The sequence below is a fragment of the Colobus angolensis genome, unplaced genomic scaffold, assembly GCF_000951035.1.
Source record: "Colobus angolensis palliatus isolate OR3802 unplaced genomic scaffold, Cang.pa_1.0 Scaffold427, whole genome shotgun sequence".
Lineage (NCBI taxonomy): Eukaryota > Metazoa > Chordata > Mammalia > Primates > Cercopithecidae > Colobus > Colobus angolensis.
In genome coordinates this window covers 438,168-458,293 of record NW_012117677.1, presented here as the reverse complement: position 1 = coordinate 458,293, position 20,126 = coordinate 438,168, and the positions used below count along the sequence as shown (strand labels likewise).

Below are 20,126 nucleotides of genomic sequence, written 5' to 3'. Positions count from 1 at the left end.
ATGCGGTTTCACCATGCTGGCCAGGCTGGTCTCGAACTCCTAACCTCAAGTGATCACCTGCCTCAGCCTCTCAAAGTGCTGGGATTACAGGTGTGAGCCATCACGCCCGGCCTAGACTTATTGTAAGAGAAGGTGGCGAGAACTCCTACTTCAAGGAAGATGGTAACACTGAATAGTTTGTTCATTAAGACAGACAGATACCTAAGTGAATCTTTGAAATAATCCTGCATTTCATTCATGGTAGAATCTCATAATCTTTTTTTTTTAAGTCTAAAAGCCTGAGCCAGCTGTACATGATATATTAAACCCACACATTTACTTACTTTAGAAAGGTTACTATTTTGAGAGTATGATTGTTCCTGGAAAAAAAAAATTTTTTTTTGATGTGCCTCCTGTCCATTGAAAAGTTACATATAAAGAATAATTTCCATTCTTTGGATTATGTCTTCAGATTCCTGCATTCTTTTCAAGCTTTGTAATAAAGCAAGGGAAGGAAGTATTGTGAACTCCTTGAGGAAGACATTCCCTATCATTCCTCCACATTGCCCCAGAGTTCACCATGTCTGACAAATAGTGTGTATTCAATCAATAGCTTATGGCTGAATGAATGATTCAGATGTTTAATCCCATAAGTCAGTGATACACAACTTGTGGTCATGTGTCAGAATCCCCTGGATGGCTTGTTAAAATCAATTGCAGCTCCCCGACCCCAAGTTTCTGATTCAGTAGCTCTGGGTTGGGGCCCCAGAATGTGCATTCCTAGCAGGTCCCCAGATGATGCTGTTGGCCCTGGTACTATACTTTGAGAACCACTGCTTTGGGGTCCACTCCACTGCTTAGGTCCATTGTGTGTGTGTGGTTTTTTTAATCTTTGCCAAGCCTTCTAGAAAATTGACATCTATCTATGTCTGACTTTGCTCCATTAAACTGAGATTAATTTTGTAAAAATTACTAAGATTTGACCAGATGGAAAAGCTATCTGGATTTTTTTGCTTTTAGTTAAAAACTATGGCCAGGCACCATGGCTCATGCCTGTAATCTCAGCAATTTGGAAGGGCAAGGCGGGTGGATCACTTGAGGTCAGGAGTTCAAGACCAGCCTGGCCAAGATGGTGAAACCCCATCTCTACTGAAAATATAAAAATTAGCCAGGCATGGTGGCGGGCGCCTGTAATCTCAGCTCCTCAGGAGGCTAGGGCAGGAGAATCACTTGAACCCGGGAGGTGGAGGTTGCAGTGAACCGAGAACATGCCATTGCATTCCAATCTGGGTGACAGAGCGAGATTCCGTCTCAAAAAAAGCAAACAAACAAAAAAACTAAATTTTGCCCCGTATATAATTATGAAAGAAGTGACTATCAGATTGCCACCTCCTGCATGGGTGTCTATGCTAGCAGGACACAGCTGGTTGGGGTGAAGTATAGTGGCCCACCTTGCAACATTTAAGCCAGATTGCATCTTCATCCAGTTTTGGGATTCCCACCTAGAGTCAAATGCACTTAACGGCAAAGCTGAAACGAGACATGACCTTTTGCAGAAATTGCAGATGAGCAAAAAGGGCACAGGAGATGAGCATATGATACAAAGGGGAACACGATGTTTGCAAAGTCTTCTCATGCTGGCTGTGGGCCTGGCTGAAGTTATTATGCCCACGGGTTTAGAAACAAGAGGTAGCCTCATAGCCTGAGGAAGACTGCCGTCTGCAAAAAGTCATTCTCCTAATGCCAGATGTCATTCTGGATGGCAGGCAAGAGTGGAATTGCAAACCCAGGTCTTGGGGAGCTCCTCCCTCCTCCATTCCCCCTTCTTGGGAAAGAGTCCTTGAGACTGTGAGGACTGAGTGGACACAGAGGGACGGGTCAGTGGAGGGGGCAACAGGGATACCAGACATCCCAAGAGAGAAGAGATGAAAATAGAACCTAAGAAGGGAATTGAAGGGGAGAAGAAGACGCGAGCCTTACCCTAAAGTAGGAAGAGTGTGTTAATAACCTGTTGCTGCATAACAAATGACTCCAACGTTAGCAGCTTAGAGCAAATCTGTGTTGTCTTGCACCGTTTCCATGGGCCAGGGATCTGGGAGTGGCTCAGCTGTGTGGTTCTGCTCAGTCTCTCATGAGGCTGTAGTCAAGCTTTCGTCTGAAGGCTTAACTGGAGTTGGAGGGCCCACTCCTAAGATGACTCCCTCACATGGCTGTTGACTGGAGGCCTCAGTTCCTGGTGCTCAGTACCTTAGGCCTCTCCACAGCCCTGCTCACAACATAGCAGTTGACTTCCCTGAGAGCCAACAACCCAACAGAGGGAGGGAGAAAGTCAAAATGCCTTTTATGGCCTAGTCTCAGAAGGGACATGCTGTTACATCCACTCTATTCTGTTCATTAGAAATCAGTCTCTAAGTCCAGCCCACATACTACAGGAAGGGAATTGGGCTCCACCTTTGGAAGGGAAGAATGTCACCACAGTGACACTCTTGCCAGGCTCAGAAAAGCACAAGAATCATTGACAGGGCCTTTGGTGTAAAGATGATGAGGGCTGCAGCCATTGGGGCCTAGGGGTGCAGCCTGATTGGGCTCAAGAAAGATGGTTGGGTAGAGGAAGGGGCATTAGAAACTCTCCATGGGCTTGGAGCCTACCATCCAATAGGAGTTGTGCAGGCCCCTTCTCTCTTTCAAGCTAAGGAGTGACTTTGCTTAGAAAAGCAAAGCCACCTGTGAGTCCCAAGACTCAGATTTGGTTCCAGAGAAGAGAAGGACAGGGCTCAAGGCTTAGACCCAAGCCTGTGCTGGAGAAAGAGCAGTACACAGCACTGTGCATCTCCTTCTAGGTTGTCCGCCCTGCTAGGTGCCCAGTAGGAAAAGAACAGGGATTGCAGGCAGAAGGGATATCAAGGAATAAAGAGAAGCTGCTGGGTTGTGATTCTCAGGAAAGGCATTGGGAGGGGGTGTTAAGCAGGAGGTGGAGGAACTCCACTATTTTTTATTAAAATCCCACTCAGGATGATAGCTCAGTCCTGCCAGTAATGACAGCAGTCAGCCCTTCATGGCTACCGCTCCTGGGTTGCACAGAGTCCCTCCCATGGGGCGGTTGTTTGTTTTGGCCACCCTGGCTCCATAAATGGATTCCATGTAGCAGTCTTCTTTTGAGAATGCAGAGCCATTGGGGTCATATTGTACTGTGTCTGTTCTTATCTCCCCTATCATCCCCAGGGAATAAGCTAATCAAACTTACTGATGATTTTACACTGAAAAGGAGATAGCTAATAACTTGGGTGACAAGTATTAGAATACAATGTGATGTGGATAAATTGGGTCCATGTATTAAGAGCTATAAAATGAGATTCTATCAAGGCATGAATAATGGTGCCCATGAAAAGGATTAATCAAATACCCCATTAAAAAGGTATAGGAATTCTGGTCAGACAGCCCTTGTTTAATTGCACTCCTGCCCCCACCCCACCCCCACTCCATTCCCCCTGAAACTGCTTTCTACTAGGAGAAATATGGAAAAGAGTTTAGAGGAAGTAATGGAAAAATTGGGACATACATTTTGGTAGAACAAGATCATGAAGACACATTTAAGCAACCAGTGTTTAATTTAGGGGGAAACATGGCAATTGTCATGAGTAATCATTTACAAATATAATTTCCAAAGGAGCCGTGTTGATACCATTCAGCAAATGCCAACAAAGCATTTACTTTCCAAAGGGAGAAAGCAAGACAACAAGAGAAATGAAGGCATCTCCAGGAGTGGACCAGAGAGCAGCCAAGCCATAGAGAAGCATCAGGTGTGAGAATGGCAAGCGCAGAAGAGGCGTACAACTTCTGAAAGATCTCAGAGGACTGGCATTGTCTGGAGAAGGCTTCCTGGAAGAGGAGACTCCAGCAGAGCCCTGAAGTGTGGACAAGCTTCCATTCACTGCAAATTCGTGAGCACACTCTGGTGTCAGGATCTAGTAAGAAAATGGGCTTGAGCAGAGCAGGGGGTACCTGTGGGGTTCTTCTCTTCATTTTCACCACCACAACACTGGTCTAAGCTACCATCAGTTCCCACCTGGACAACTGCAAAAGCCTTCCAGCTGTTCCTGCTTCCACTCTTGCTCCTCTACAATTCATTCTGCACACAGAAGTCAGAATCAAAATCAAAGTTCATCATGTCATTCTCTTGACTTGTGGCTTCCCATTGCTCTTAAACTAAAAGTAGAAATCATTATCCTGGCTACAAAGTCTTGTGTGGTCTGGGCCACATCCTGTGCCAGGCTCCCTTTCATTGTCTATATTCCAGTCAAGCTGGCCTTCAAAATTTCAGCACATTGGGTCTTTCTGCCACAGGGCCTTTGCACATACATGCTTTTCCCTCTGTACATGTGATTTTCTTTCATCCTCTCTTTCCAAAGCTAACTCTGACTCATCCTTCAGACTGCATCGTAATGATTACTTCCTTCTGGAAGACTCTCCTAATTTTCACAACTAGATTAGCTCTCCCTCATATGTTGAAAACAAGTATTTCTTGTGTGAACATATATGTTTAACGTCTGCCTTCCCAACTCAGCCACAAGCTCGGTGAGGGTGGGGACTCAGTCTTTGCATCTCTCGGAGCCTGGCATAGTCTCAGTAAATACGTGATAGCTGGAGCGTGACATTTCATTAGGAACAGTGAGGCTTGTTGAGAAATTATACCTCACCAGTATATAGGAGAGTACCATTATGAATTCTTAATGGGATGAAAACCTGAATTCATGTCTAGACCCTGCCACCTGCTGGCTGTGCTGTTTTAAATAAATTGCAGATCCTCTCAGAGCCTGCTTCCTCATATATAAAATAATGGGGATCCTAACAGCCCTCTCATATGGTTGTAGCAGGAATTTAATTACATAATATATGGAAAAGCATTTTTAACTGAAAAACCAGACATAAATATCGTTTGTCATTTTTCCCAGTGCATGGCACACTGGGTCATTAAACATCTATTGGATGGATGGATGGACAGACAGATTAACAGTTAGGGGGCCCGTATGAGTGACAAGAGGAGAAGTTGACATATGGAAAGCATGATGGAAGCCAGAAAAAGGAGAGACTTCCCAGAAATAGGACGAGGCTTGTTGATTCATCCACAGTGTCACATGCAGTAGAGCAGGCAAGAGAATGAGGGGGGGAAATCATTTAACCTGGGTGGAAGGAAATCACTGGTGACCTCTGGCCGATTCCTTCTCAGCCTTTTCTTGTTATCTGGGCTTTCAATGACATGCCTTAATTGTAACTTAATCACTTTACTGATTTCTATCTTGGGGAGGGGGGGAATCAAATTGATTTGCACATACGGCAAAATTGGTAAGATTACTCCAGCTGCTGCCAGCAGGTGCTGACAAGTGAAGAACTGAACGTCAGAGAATAAGAAAATACACTAAACATTTATTTTAATAAGGCCTAGAAACCTTAGTTATTTAATAAATTGCCATGGATAATTGGTTTCAGTTTCAAGAGTTGTTTCATCTTTAACTCCCTGTGTTCCAGAAGGAATCGTGCTGGATGTGTAGACAGAGCCTTGTGGTTTGAGACCCATCTGAGCTATCACACATTTCTCTGAGCCTTTTCCTGTCTCTCTGATCACACCCTACTTCCTGCCACCACTCCCAGCATCCACCTCGGATAGGTCACTCTGACACACACACACATGCACACACGCACACGTGCGCACTCGCGCTTATTCACTATCCAAGCTGCTAGTCTTTTTATTGGCTCCTCCTCCGGCGAAGAGGTTTAAGCCTCACCTTACTGCTGGGCCCTGATCCAGCTGGTCTGTTTGTGTATGAACCTTGGGAGTGAGTGGCCCGAGCTGGACCTGAGCCCAGCATTTATCATCTCGGCGCTGACTCCCACAGAAGAAGGAAGACATAATGAATAAATGAAACCCCATGACTATTTCAACATTCATCAGCCCAGTACTCCAAACCTGGCTGATAAAATTGGCTACCTGGATTAAAAAAAAAAAAGTAAGAAAAGTAAGAATAAACTAGAAAAAAAGGCCACTAAATAATATTTTTATATGATTTAGTATATTTGTTACATATTTAACATTTTCTGTGTAGTAGTTGGTGATGTGTTACATGGGTTTATGGGGAAAGGAGGCAGCATGCAAGAAAATTTTAAAATGGTTCAAAGAAAGGATTTGAAGCCTTACCACCCCCTGCCGCCCCACAGACCCCCTTCAGCTGGATGGCTCAAGATGTAAAGACAGAATTGTGCCTGTCTCCATTCTCTTCCCTGTACCTCCCAAATCAAGGACCTTTTTTACTGTCCTGTGTTCAGATGTGGACTGTCATCGGCAGAGTGGTTTCCTATGAACTGATACACATCGTTTGCTAAGAAAGAAGGCTAAGGCCCTGGTCTATCTACAGATGGCACAGTCCTGGGAAGAACCACCACATTCTACCCTGGGCAGTGTAGGGAGGTACAGAGTAAAGACTTCACACACCCACCTGTGTTCTGTGGTAGACCCTCGTGGAAAAACTGGGTGGTCACCAGGGAGACCTAGGCATAGGCAGGGAAGGGCCCCCTTTCAGAGTGGCATGGCAGGGGGCCACAGAGCCAGAACCTGTCACCACTGATCTGTCCTCCACTGGACTACCAAAGGGGCAAACCCCAAAGCTCTTGAGTCCTTCCAGTGTCCAGAAACATGGGGCTAAAATCTCCTGCTTCACACTGAAGAGTGTGATGGTTCAGAGCCGGACTGGGAGCAAGGTTCACTGCTCAGCCAGCCTTGTCTAGCTCCTGCTCTGACTGAGTGTAAATCTTCTCATGTGTGGAAAATGGGTATAATCATCCTTCTCAGAGAGGTGGTATGAGGATTAAACATCATTATCCATGTAACATGCTTAGACTGAGCCCAGCCCAGGAGGAGAAGTGAGCTGATGGAAGCATGGAAGGCCCTGATAGGTTTATTCCCCTTACAAAGTTCTACTTTCCCTTCACATATCACTGGAGCCAGCCCAGCCTCCTCGCCAGGAATTTCATTCCACCATAGCTCCTAGAGGTCGAGGTGGGAAACCTCAAGAAGAAAGCAGTCCATGAGGGGTTTTGGAGCAGGGACTGGGAAGAGGGACAGAACTGTGGAATTCCTAGTGATCCAGAGAGGGCCTAGAAGAAGAGCACCAGCCAGCTGGGAACACAAGTACTTAGCCTCAAAACAAAGCAACTGTGTCCCAGGGCTCAGGGAGGGTGAATTCCAAGGCGTATCAAATCTTTCAAAAAGGGCCAGGCATGGCGGCTCACGCCTGTAATCCCAGTACTTTTGGAGGCCGAGGCAGGAGGATTGCTTGATCCCAAGAGTTTGAGACCAGCCTGGGCAATATAGTGAGACCCTATCACTACAAAAATATGTAAAAATTAGCCAGGCGGGGTTATGCACACATGTAGCCCAAGCTACTTAGGGGGCTGAGGTGGAGAATCGCTCCTTGAGCCCAGGAGATGGAGGTTGTAGTGAGCTGTGATCGCGCCACTGCATTCCAGTCTGGGTGACAGAGCGAGACCTGTCTCAAAAAAAAAAAAAAAAAAAAATACAGAAAGGTAGACTAGGATGATAACTGACAAAAAAAAACCAAAAAAAACGCTTTTAAATGTCTGCCTTTTTGGTGAAAAAGAATTCAAATTAATTTGGCTTTGAGAATTTTAAATGCACACATCGTAATAATTGCATAAACCCCAGAGCATTGTAAAATCAGAGTTGGAAATCTCTTACCATCTATACTATAAAAGCAAGAACCTAATCTTGCAAGCAGAGTTTTAAAACTCCTGAGCCCAAGGAAGATATCAGTCTGCCTGTGAAATTTGCCTCCTTCCTTCTTGTGATTATCTTTTCCCTCCCTATCCCTTTTTGTCCTTACCTTTTCTCTAGTGAATGTGAGCAGAGAGGAGGTCTCACAAACCTGATTTTTTTTTTTTCCAAAAATACAATCCCTAGGAAAACCAAGGAGAGAAATAAGAATAGAGAACCAGCATGTGCTCATTTAGGCCCTCTGCCTAATTTCTTTTATTCCCCTCTGATGTCTTTTTGGCCCCTTTCGTGGCTGTACAACTAATGCTGTAATGGTTTTGAAGGTAGTGTTAGTAGCCTATTGAGTTTGAAGGGAGCCTTGACTTCTGAGTCCTTTTATCATATCCATCTTTTGGGAGCTTTTTTCCCCTCTGCAAATCAAAACAGGTATTTAATTCAGACATATTTAATTTTAAGTGTTAAAAACCTCCCATATATTAGTATGATGCTACTTATTATTTTGTCCATCATGTAGGTGCCATATAGCTCTGGAGCATATCATTTAGGGTTCTGGACTTTACCACAGGTACCTGGAGGTCATCACTGCTAAGTGAATGAGTTCTTTATTAAGCCAATATTTGATCAAGCCTTGAATATACTAATAATTATGTTCATGGGACTGCCTGCTGAGATTAGAAAATGAAAAAATCTTAAAGCTTACATTTCTTGCATAAGTAAATAGCCACATTTAATCTTCCCTTCATCTGTGATTTGTATTTATTACATTTGGTGAGCTTGGTTAGTGGTTTAGATTCCTTAGGTTTTTGCTACATCCAGGTTCCTATTATGCAATCATCTTTGATAAAAACTAATGCATACGACACTGGACCCTAGAGTATAACATGATGCAAAATCCCTTTCCAAATGTGTTTCCTACTAAAGCAAACTATATTGAAAGGCATTAAAGAGAAGCATTCCTTGGTCACTTCCAATTGGAAATATATATATTTCATTTTCATAAATCACATTCACGTTGTTCTCTGTCTCATTACCTCTATTGTGAGCGCTCCCTTTGCCCACACGCTCATGAGAAAGCGATTACAGTGGGTTGTGCCCTCCTTAAGAACATGGCTGGCAAACAGGGTCTTTTTTTTTTTTTTGAGACGGAGTCTCGCTCTGTTGCCCAGGCTGGAGTGCAGTGGCCGGATCTCAGCTCACTGCAAGCTCCGTCTCCCGGGTTCACGCCATTCTCCTGCCTCAGCCTCCCGAGTAGCTGGGACTACAGGCGCCCGCCATCTCGCCCGGCTAGTTTTTTGTATTTTTAGTAGAGACGGGGTTTCACTGTGTTAGCCAGGATGGTCTCGATCTCCTGACCTTGTGATCCGCCCGTCTCGGCCTCCCAAAGTGCTGGGATTACAGGCTTGAGCCACCGCGCCCGGCCCAAACAGGGTCTTTTTTAATGGGTGATTATTTGCATCAAAATGAGTGCATTTGGACATATTGGCATGCATCAAGAGCAAAATCCAGACAGTGAGAAACTGCAGATTAGACAGCAAGAGTCTTCAACAGAAAAATTGTAAGGAAAAGAATGAGGGGGAAATTGATCACTTAAAATAAGTTTAAAAGGCATGCAAAACATGGGAGGACTGAAATGCAGCCTCTGAGGATACACACAAGGACACAAAGACTGTGGAGCCAGGAGTCTCCTTACTGAGGGAGGTGGGTGGCTACAAGTGGACCAGACACATGGAGTGGGGGAGACACTTGGCAAAGTTCTGTGTCTCCACCTGCATGGTGGTTACCTGGATGCTGACCTTCCCATCCCTCCCAACGCAGTGCATCTCTTTTGTGTGGTTCTCACTGCCCATGCTTTATTTTACAATACAAAGCTTTTCTTTTAATGAGTCTCCTCAGGGTTCACATAACCAACATTTTTTTGGGGAATTCACTTTAGGGATTGGGGTCCAATAATAAAATGTGTCTCACTTTTCTCACTAAGAGGGAAATTGAAATTCCAGCTGGAAATTCACCAGTAGGATTATATGACAGCTTGGTCAGAAATGAGAGAAAAATTTAAAAAGAGGGCCGGTGGATGGAGCTTTTCTAGGTTCTGGCTACAGAAGACTGCCCTGGTCTTTATTTTTTTCCATATTCATTTACACAGTGTTTTATGTAGTTACCACTTTTAGTAATGGAATAAGCCTTTGCAGACTCACCTCCTCTAAACAAAAACAAGGACCCTGATGGCAGCCATATTGCTCCCTGCCCTTCCGCTCCTTACCTTGAGTAATGTTTAAAAAGCACAGAGGTTTGCTTAAGGGAACTCATCCCTGCTGCCAGCACCAATGTCCTCTAACCCTCTTGCCCCTGAAAGTGCCGGTCTGAAGTGACTACCCTGGTGGTGTGATGTAGGATGTCCTCTAATATCCTTCCAGCTGGGGTATCATTTCTTTAAGAGTTTTTTCCCTATTAAATGCAGTTTTTCTAGAGTAAGAACCACCTTAATATGAATGAGTTAGGTGAGAGTTCCAAAAGCGGGTAAAACCATAAAGAGCATGACACTGGAAACCAGAGGTGGGGGCACAGGAAGGAAGACCCAAAAGAGGGGTTGCTGGGAGTTTTGCCTTTTTTTTTTTCCCTTGTTAGACCTGGCCTAAACTTGTTGATATTTTTTAGCTTAAATCTGGAATCCCACTAAAACATAACATTTACGTCTGTCCCCAGGGCTGGATGGTACTTGCAGGACTCAGTGCATAGGCCTGAGTCCAAAGATGTTTGGGAAGAAAGAGGCCAGTTTCCACTCCATGAGGGCAGGGACCTTACCTGGTTTTGCTTACCATTCAATTCTCAATTCCTAGCACAGTGCTTGGCACATAGTGTGTGCTTAGTGGACATCTGATTTAAAAAATGAACCAATAGGCTGAGTATGGTAGCTCACGCCAGTAATCCCAGAACTTTGGGAGGCCACGGTGAGAGGATTGCTTGAAGCCAGGAATTCAAGACCAGCCTGGCCAACATAGTGAGATCCTGTCTCTACAAAAAATTTTAAAATGTGCTGGGTGCAGTTGCTTATGCCTATAGTCCCAACTACTCAGGCCAAGGTGGGAGGGTCACTTGAGCCCAGGAGGTTGAAGCTGTGATGAGCTATGGAAGGCAGCTATGCTTATCACTATACTACTAACACTGCATGGCATGGACCCACTGAGCTGTGATTTCACCACTTTACTCCAGCCTGGGCAACAGAGTGAGACTCTGTCTCTTAAAAAAGAAAACAAAAGAAAGAAAGAAAAGAACAAACAAACAAGGGACCATACTGACAAACAGCTTGAAGCAAAAGAGATATTGCAGAGATCTTCCAAGATGGGCAGTGAGAAAGTGTCTGTGGTCACTCCAGGGGCTGCCAGGGATGTCCTTCCCCTCTCCTCCACTCCTGAGTTTTTTCCCATCTGAAGCCCAGGGTCGACCACGTGTGCTCTGTGCCTGCCTATCCTCAACAGGAAAATCAACCAGTATAGAGTTCTTGAGACGTAACAGCTCTTACCACAGTCTATCCCTCTTGCACAGCAGGTTTTGGGTCCTAGAAGTATTTTCCCACAGATTGTCTAATTTGTGCTACACAATACTCTCGTGCAGTGGGTAATTCCCACCTTACACAGGAGGAAACTGAGACCAAGAAGGATTAAAATGGCTTTGTGGGGGCAGAGCTGTAACTAGATCTCAGAACTTTGGATCCTTACACCCCACATCCTTTCTACTGCGCTGTCCCAGGCACTAATGCAGACAAAAAGCCCATCAGGATTCAGACCTTGCCCTCAAGAAGCTGAAAATCTAATTCTGAAAGAGAAAACTCCCATAAATAGTGAACATACCAATAAACATAGAGCAGCACTGCCTGTTCCTTCCCCAGTTTTACTCCTCAAGGATGTTCTGAAAGACGAGGTAACTGTTGCTTTTTCTTAGAAGGGTTCTTTCTGTTTAAACTTATTTCCAGAGTGTAGAATAGGTGGTTCAGCCTGTCTTCAGTTGTCTGCTGTAATGGAGAGGAGAGGGAGAGCGTAAATAATAAAAACCCAAAGTTAATCCCAAAGATCCAACTTTAATCACCTGTGTCAATCTCACGCTTCAGCAGACCTCATTAGAAATAACCACATCATAGATAGGAAAAAGAAAGCAAAATATCTAAATAAAAATCCATCCATAAACTAGATAACCTTCAACTTATACCAGTGTCATCTATAACAGGACTTTCTTCCTCCCAGACTGTTTCATGTGTATTCTCTCATTTGATGTTCTCAATTATCCTGTGCAGGAGGTAGTGCTGATACTGAGGTTTAGAACATTTAAGTGACTTGTGCAAACACCCACGGCTACTTAGTTGCAGAGCTGCAACTTGCACCAGAGCTCTTTTCAGCCCCCAACTCTTTTCCACTTCTTTTCCCACTTCTACAACCACCCCTATCTCCTCCAATGGCTTCTCCTTCAGCCATCCTTGAGAAAGACTCAGCAGCAGCAACTCAGCCACCTGTGAGTCTGCAGCACTGGCTCTCGCCAGCTCTGTGGTTCACATCACAGTGGTTAAGTGTTCACTGACCACTTGGCTGTGTTACAATCATTTAATTAGTCTGTGTCACGGAGAAAGAGATGCTTTATTTATAAGCCTAATAGTGAAAACTTCTGAGTCTTCAGTTCACTATGAGCTTGGTGGCATTTGGATAATCTTGGGGTCTTCCAACTGTGCTCCTAATCCACTTTGTACCAAGAGGATAAACAAGGGAGGGCTTTGTTCAGGGTGCAGCCACTGTGTTGAAGACTACAAGAAGGTTGTGGCTGGGTTAGCTGAGACAGGGCAGGAGGAAGGCAGGATAATGAGAAAAGCCATATTTTAGGACCTTAGGAAAAATAACCAGACCTTTTTATGCTCCTCTTGCAATGAAAAAAGTGTAGAATTTATCTTCTTGGGACCTGGGTTGGGGCAGTCTCAAGGTTCACATCCATGTGTCAGTTGACAGCCAGTGCTTCTCAGCCTCAACTACATGTTTGAGCCACCTGGGAAGCTAACACTCTGCACGATTCCAGTGGCAGCCAAGCATGGGAATGATGGTGTGGTGGCTGTCACGTGTTCTACACTAGGGTGAACTACATTTCCCAGAATTCCCTGTCCTGTGGGTTTCTAATTGGCATGGACCCCAAGATAAATTTTTGGGAGATTCCAAGGATGGAAGGGCAGCAGCACTTTCCAAAAGGTACGTTGTCACTCATTTGCCAGCCTGGCCTGCAACTGCTCCACCTTCTGGATCCTTCAACTTCTCTGACTCCTGGGCCATATGTGTGCATTTAGCTCCATGGTGAAGAGCTGCAGCTTCTGCAGGACATTTGTACCATCAAGGTCAAAGGCAACAAGAAGTGACATGAGTTTCAGTCCATCTTTATGTGGTTCCAGTTAAGGCCTGTGAGTTCCTGATTGTCCTCCCCAACTGCCTGTTCTGTGAACCTCACACACTCACGTCAGATGCAAAAACAACCACCTTATAGAGGCTGCTTAACCAGCTCTTACTATTGCAAAAGGTCAATACCTAAAATAAATTCATGTAAATGCTGGTAGATATGTCTGTACTGTATTCATCCTTGTGTGCTGCTTCTTCCCTTGAGCCCTGATACAGGTGGTTTTCAAGATTATGGTTGTTTGAAGGATTGGTATCCACCGAAGGAGGCCCAGTATAAGAAAGACATTCAGGTGATTCTGATCCACGGAAAGGCAGAGCTGACGCCTCCCTGTCTCTACCCCCACATCCCCAGGGTGACACCTGAGGGGCACCCTTTGAAAATCCCTGGTAGATGAGTAGTCTTCAAGTACAGTGGTAAATGGGAGGCCCCCGGGGAGAATCTTAAAAATGCAAATTCCTGGATTTACCTCAGATCCAGAAATCCAGATATCAAATGACCAATCCGAAAGTGAAACTTTTTTTTTTTTTTTGAGACAGGCTCTTACTCTGTTGCCCAGGCTGGTGTGCAGTGGCAAGATCACAGCTCACTGCAGCTTAGGCCTCCCGGGCTTAATCAATCCTCCCACCTCAGCCTCCCAAGTAGCTGGAACTACAGGCATGCACCACCACACCCAGCTAATTTTTTTGTATTTTTAGTAGAGACGGGGTTTTCCCCATGTTGCCCAGGCTGGCCTCAAACTCCAGAACAAAAATGACTCACCTGTCAGGCATGAGCCACTACACCTGGCCTGAAAGTGAGAATTTTTTAAAAGTCCTTTGCCCCAGCCTTTCTGGGGTGCTGGGAATGTCATTTCTGATCCAGATGCTGGTTACATGGGGCTTTTCTTTGTGAATAGGCATCCAGCAGCACATGTGTGATTTGTGCCTTTTCCTATATGCATGTTATAACTCCATTGAGAGTTTTATAACACCCCCACCTCCCTCCCACCTTCCCATCCCAACCCTTCCCATGGAGTGTGGAGTAATCCCATACTCCAGTGACTGGCCAAAACTGAAAGCCACTGGACTGCATGATTCCTTAGACACCCTTCCTGGCAAAGTAAAACACAGAGAAGGGAAATAGAAAAATGTTAAGCAATTAGGGATTAGTTAAGTCAAGATACATTCATCATTCTAATCATATAATCCTATGCCGTTATTACAGCATTGAAGGAAAAAACAACAGTGAGGCAGCCAGTCAACTTGAAGCAATGAGAGTGGGTTGCAGGAGGTATGAGAGGAGCCAGTTTGGAAAATCACATTGGAGCTAGATCATGGAAGGCTTTGAATGCAAACTGAGGAAGAGGAAAAGCCATTTGCCAAAGAAGTGATTGATAAAAGTAGCTTTTTTCTTTTTTTTTTTCTTTTTTTTTTCTGAGACAGAGTCTTGCTCTGTCACCCAGGCTGGAGTGCAATGGTGCAATCTCGGTTCACTGCAACCTCCGCCTCCTGGGTTCAAGTGATTCTCCTGCCTCAGCCTCCCAAGTAGCTGGAATTACAGGCACCCACCACCATGCCCAGCTAATTTTTGTATTTTTTACTAGAGACAGGGTTTCACCATGTAGGTCAGGCTGGTCTCGAACGCCTGACCTCAGGTGATCCACCCGCCTCTGCCTCCCAAAATGCTGGGATTGGTGGCTCACACCTGTAATCCCAACACTTTGAGAGGCCAAGGAGGGAGTTCAAGACCAGCCTAGGCAACATAGCAAGACCTTGTCTCTACAAAACAATCAAAAATTAGCCGGGTATGGTGACATGTGACTGTAGTCCTAGCTACTGAAGAAACTGAGGTGGGAGGATCACTTCAGCCAGGAGGTCAAGGCTGCAGTGAGCTGAGATCTTATCACTGCACTCAGCCCAGGCAATAGAGTGAGATCCTGTCTCAAAAAAAAAAAAAAAAAAAAGAGCAATTATAAATCTAAAGTTATATTATCCATCATATTTAACTGCTCACAAAGTATATTGTTTGAAACGCAAACTGTTAACAATGAGTGGGCCCTGGGGCTGCAATCAGGGACTTGCCCTTCCTTAGAAGTCAAGACAGACTTTTCAACCTCAGTGTCTTTCTGAAGTGCCTGCAGTCTACACATGGTTCAAAGTGCATTTAAATGAGTGGAAAGAAAAAAGTCAATCCCCAATTCTCCCATTTTGAAGACCTGATAGGTTCTTGTGGGGCACAGCTGTTAAAGGTGAATTAAGATTTTCGGTGTATGGTGCAGGTGTATAGTACAGGAAGAACCTTCACAGACTAGTCCATTTTTAGGCAGTAAGTGTCCAGAATACAGCCAACAGTGATCCTCAACAGTGGGTTTGGACCTGAGGGAGAAGGAAGCAGGGGTGACAACAGACAATTGTGTTGATTTACAGTCATCTCTGAAGCTTTTTGAAATAAAGAAGTGGAGACCCTACCTGAGACCTGCCAAGTCAGAAGCCCCACAAGTGATCTGGTGCTGCCCAGATGAAATCCACCAGCCTAATGCTGTCTACTACTTTCTTTAATATCCAGGGATAGAGCTCTTACAACCTCTCACTCTTCCTTTTTTTTTTTTTTTTTTTTGTGTGTGTGAGACAGTCTCACTCTGTCACCCAAGCTGGAGTGCAGTGGTGCACTCTCACCTCACTACAACCTCCGCCTCCTGGGTTCAAGTGATTCTTGTGTGTCCCATACAACCTCTCTTGGTGGCCCCTTTTCTCAGGGTGACAACTGTGTGTACCTCCTGCCCCTCCCTCCACCCCCAAATGACAACTCCGCAGACTAGAACTCTTGAGCTTTCAAAATAAAGGTAGAATGAGACTTAAAATCATTGGTTAAGGACCAAAGGTATTGTCAAACTTCTTTTGAAAAGCCCACTTTCTTTCTCATTCTTGTTTGACTTGCAGTATGGTGATTTCACCCTTCCTTACTCTCCTGTAACTATACCCTAACCTCTATTTTGAGGACTATCCAGAGAAAATTCTTTAATCCTGCAAGGAATTTCCTCTGAAACCCAAAACACTTCCAAACATTTCTCCACTGACCCCTTGGCCTGTGCAGACAGAATCTAAACTCATATTCACATTAGCCTCAGTCTGAAATCATCAACAAGACAAATCTAATAAGGAAAACAGTAAGGTGGGGCATTCCAAAGTCAGGGGCGAATTCCTGTGCACCCAAGCTGTTTCCTTCCTTCTCCTCATGCAGATAATTCAGAATGGTGCCCGAGCATCGTCTCTTCCACTCCTTACATTCCTCCCCAGCAGAGGGCCTTTCCCCAAACATTCTGAAAGCTCTTTTCGTTCGCAGTTTTTTCTTACTAACATTTTTCAGGAAAGGAAAGTTCACTTTAGTGTGCCCGCTGCCTCATGAGACCACCTGATGATCTCCTTATCTCCGGGGTGGGCCCGGCTCTAGAGACACAGGCAGCCCTGTCCATGCCTGGCTCTGAGTGTTGTTTTGCTCAGCTCCCCAGAGAGTTTCAAGTGGCAGAGGCACAGAGTGCAAAAGCCCCAAGCCTCAGGCCTGAGGGGGAAGAGTCTGGAAGCAGGAGGGTGAGCCTCAGCTTTCTAGCTCAGTCATACCCAGGCCCAGGTAACCAGGGGTACACCTACCTGTGTCACTGGCAGGAGGATTCCTGCAACATTGGTGCTGGGTCTGCACAGATCTCATGAGGGCATAGCGTAGGACCTGTCCATTTGTGTTACCAACAGGTAACATCCAATCAAATGGAACTATAGAGCCATACAGCTGGAGATAGACCTCTAAGATGGTTGGATCCAACCTCCCCAACCCTTTATTGCAGTAGAGGAACTCGAAACCTACTGAGGCCAGATGGGCAACCCAGCCAGAGTCTCACAGGTAGAGAAGAGCTGGGCCACTCTCCTAGGCATCGCAGGTCTAGCATCCCACTGCTGCCCTTTGTCCCTTGTCACAAATGCAGACTAAGTCTGCTCTGAATACGTCTTCTCATCATCATTTTATTAGAGTTGGGTGTTGTGTGTGCAAAAATCATGCTCAATGTGTTTTTCCTGTTTTTTTATTTTTATTATTTATTTATTTGAGACAGAGTTTTGCTTGTTACCCAGGCTGGAGTGCAATCACACAATCTCGGCTCACTGCAACCTCCATCTCCCAGGTTCAAGCAATTCTCCTGCCTCAGCCTCCCGAGTAGATGGGATTACAGGCATGTGCCACCACACCTGGCTAATTTTGTATTTTTAGTAGAAACGGGGTTTCTCCATGTTGGTCAGGTTGGTCTTGAACTCCCGACCTCAGGTGATCCACCTGCCTTGGCCTCCCAAAATGCTGGGATTACAGGCGTGAGTCACCACACCCGGCCAACAGAAGACTTCTGAGACCAAACATGTTGGGAGTTTTTCCCACCACCAAGCAAGCAATCTGTTCCACAGTGGACACCAGCTGGATGTCCTTTAATTCAATTCTGGTGCTTTCTACCACACATCGCATCAGATCCCACAGGGTAAGGGCTCAGTCCCCAAGACTCAGTCATCCCTCTGTCCTACCAGTCTGGGCCTCCAGAATTTCTAGCCTGCTGGCTTCAAGTTGGGACTCTTACAACGCCCTCTTTATGTTCAATTAATTTGCCAGAGTGGCTCACAGAACTCAGGGAAACACATTTACTGGTTTATTATAAAGGATATCTTAAAGGATACAAATAAACCGCCAGATGAAGAGGTACATAAGGCGAGGTCTGGGAGGGTCCTGAGCACAAGAATTTCTGTCCCTGTGGAGCTAGAGTGTGCCACCCTGCCCTGGAAGTGAGTTCCTCTTAACCTTTCTGTAAGCATCCACGTCTTCAGCTATCCAGAAGTTCTCCGAACCCTTTTGGGTTTTTATGGAGGCTTCATTACATAGGCATGATTGATTAAACCACTGGCCATTGGTGATGAACTCAACCTTCAGCCTCTCTACCCTCCTGGAGGTTGGGGAGTGGAGCTGAAAGTCCCAGCCCCCTTGGTCTTTCTGGTGAACAGCCCCCATCCTGAAGCTCCCTACCCGCTGCCGGATATCAGTCAACTCATTAGCATGCAAAAGGCATCATTTTGGTGCTTCTAAGGATTTTGAGAATTGAATGCCAAAAATTGGGTTGAAGACCAAATATATAGTTCACAATATCACTGGGGCAAATATGTTTTTCTGTTTTTAATTCATTGGACAGATAGTGCATGTATCTACTACAAAATTCAAAAAATCACGAAAGGGTATACAGTAAAAAGTTTCCCTCCTACTCCTGCCCGCAGTCTCCCATTCACCATCACAGAAGGCAAGGCTGTTCCATCCTCCCGAAGATAAGCAAGTATGCATGTGTATATTTTTCTTTTTTAAAATAAATGAGTGTGTGTTTTATACACACTCTGCTCCTTGCTTTTTGACTTAATGCATTCATTTATTAATCTAGTAAACACAGTATTAAGGAGATCCTATTATGTGCCAAGCAGTGGCTGGGATTCAGAGAGAACCACATAGATTCCCTGTGTCTAGAAACTTCCTGGGGGACATAATAGTAAACAAAGAAGTGTATGATGTCAGGTGAAGAAAAGTCAGTGCAGGAAAGGCAGAGTGCTCTTTTGCACAAGGTAATCAGGGAGTGCAGTCAGCGAGAAGGTCTTGTAGGTACTTGGCCAAAGGACTCTAGGCAGAGAGGGCACCAGGGGAGAGACCCTGAAGCTGGGGGCATGCCAGGCTCTCATGCCCCTGGGCCAACACAGGGATGAGATGCCTCAAGTGTCAAGGAGTGAAGAAGGTGAGAAAAGAGATTGATTGCTCAGGGAGGGACCCCGTCAGGTAAATCCTTCTAAGGATGCAGATTTTATTCTAAGTGACGTGGAAGCCTTTGGATGGCTCTGAGCCAGAGGGAGACATGCTGACTGTGGTTGTTGGGTGGGGAATACAGTGTAGACAGGGGAAAGGTGGGAACAGTACACTGTCACAAGGTGCTTGTGTCCGGAGCAGTCCTGGTGGCCTGGATCAGCCTGGTGGTGGCGGCACTGAGGAAAAGCCAGATTCTGAATATGTTTGGAAAATAGGGCCCACGTGATTTGCTAGGATGTGGAGTGTGAGAGAACAGGAGGCTAGATGAGCCTGGGGTTATGGCCTGAACCACTGGGGGAATGGTGCATTGAACCTGAGATGGGAAAAGCAGGGGAAGGGAGAAATCCAACCTTTGGTTTGGGACATGTTACGTTAGAGGTGCTGAGTCAATGTTCAAGATATAGGATTGTGGACCTCAGGCGGAGGTCAGGGTTGGAGAGACAAATTTGAGGCCCATTCGCACACAGGTGTTACCTAGAGCCCTGGGAACAGATGGGATTAGAGCAACTTCCTACATTTTTCACATCATGGCTCCACTCTGGGTAAACCGAGAGAAAGACTGGGACTCCAGGGCTGCCTGCCCCTCCCAAAGGCCAAGGGGATCGGTTGCACCTGCCACTCCTTTGCAACCTCTTGCATTGCATGGCCATGCAGTGTGAAGTAGGGGAAAGAGCCCCTAGAATACAGGACAGCTGGGGAACTGGTCAGCTGGGTGACAACAGCCATGGACCCCTCTCAGCCTGGTTGCAACACCCAGAAGTTTCAAATTATGTGGTCTCTGAGGGCCCTTCCTTCCAGCTGTAATGTTATTTGCCTGTAAGTCAAGTGGTATGAGGCATACAAAAGGAATTCCCGTACACGGCCCACATGAAAAAATACATTACAAGGATGTTAAAAGAGAAAGAGGAAAGAGTGCAATCAATTGTGGAGGCTTTTCTGGGGAGAGGAAGGTAATTTCAAACTTACCGAAAAGTTGCAAAAACTGTCCACCCCCTCCCCTATATATATATATATATATATATGTATGTATGTATATGCATATGCATGTATATATATGTATGTGTATATATATATGTATGTATATATACAT

At 45.3% G+C, this 20,126-nt stretch overlaps 1 protein-coding gene across 3 annotated transcripts in view; it reads left to right on the top strand.

Annotated features, from left to right (window-relative positions):
• Positions 1 to 20,126, top strand: part of ATXN7L1 (ataxin 7-like 1) — a 277,297-nt gene that overhangs the window by 112,145 nt on the left and 145,026 nt on the right. The window contains exon 4 of one of the 3 annotated variants that reach the window (XM_011956867.1): positions 3,700 to 5,472. The exons of the other annotated variants lie outside the window; for them this stretch is intronic. Within the exon in view, the coding sequence (XP_011812257.1) occupies positions 3,700 to 3,785 (86 nt within the window). The 3' untranslated portion in view covers positions 3,786 to 5,472. Of the gene's footprint in view, positions 1 to 3,699; positions 5,473 to 20,126 lie in introns of those variants that run through there. 3 annotated transcript variants of the gene reach the window in all.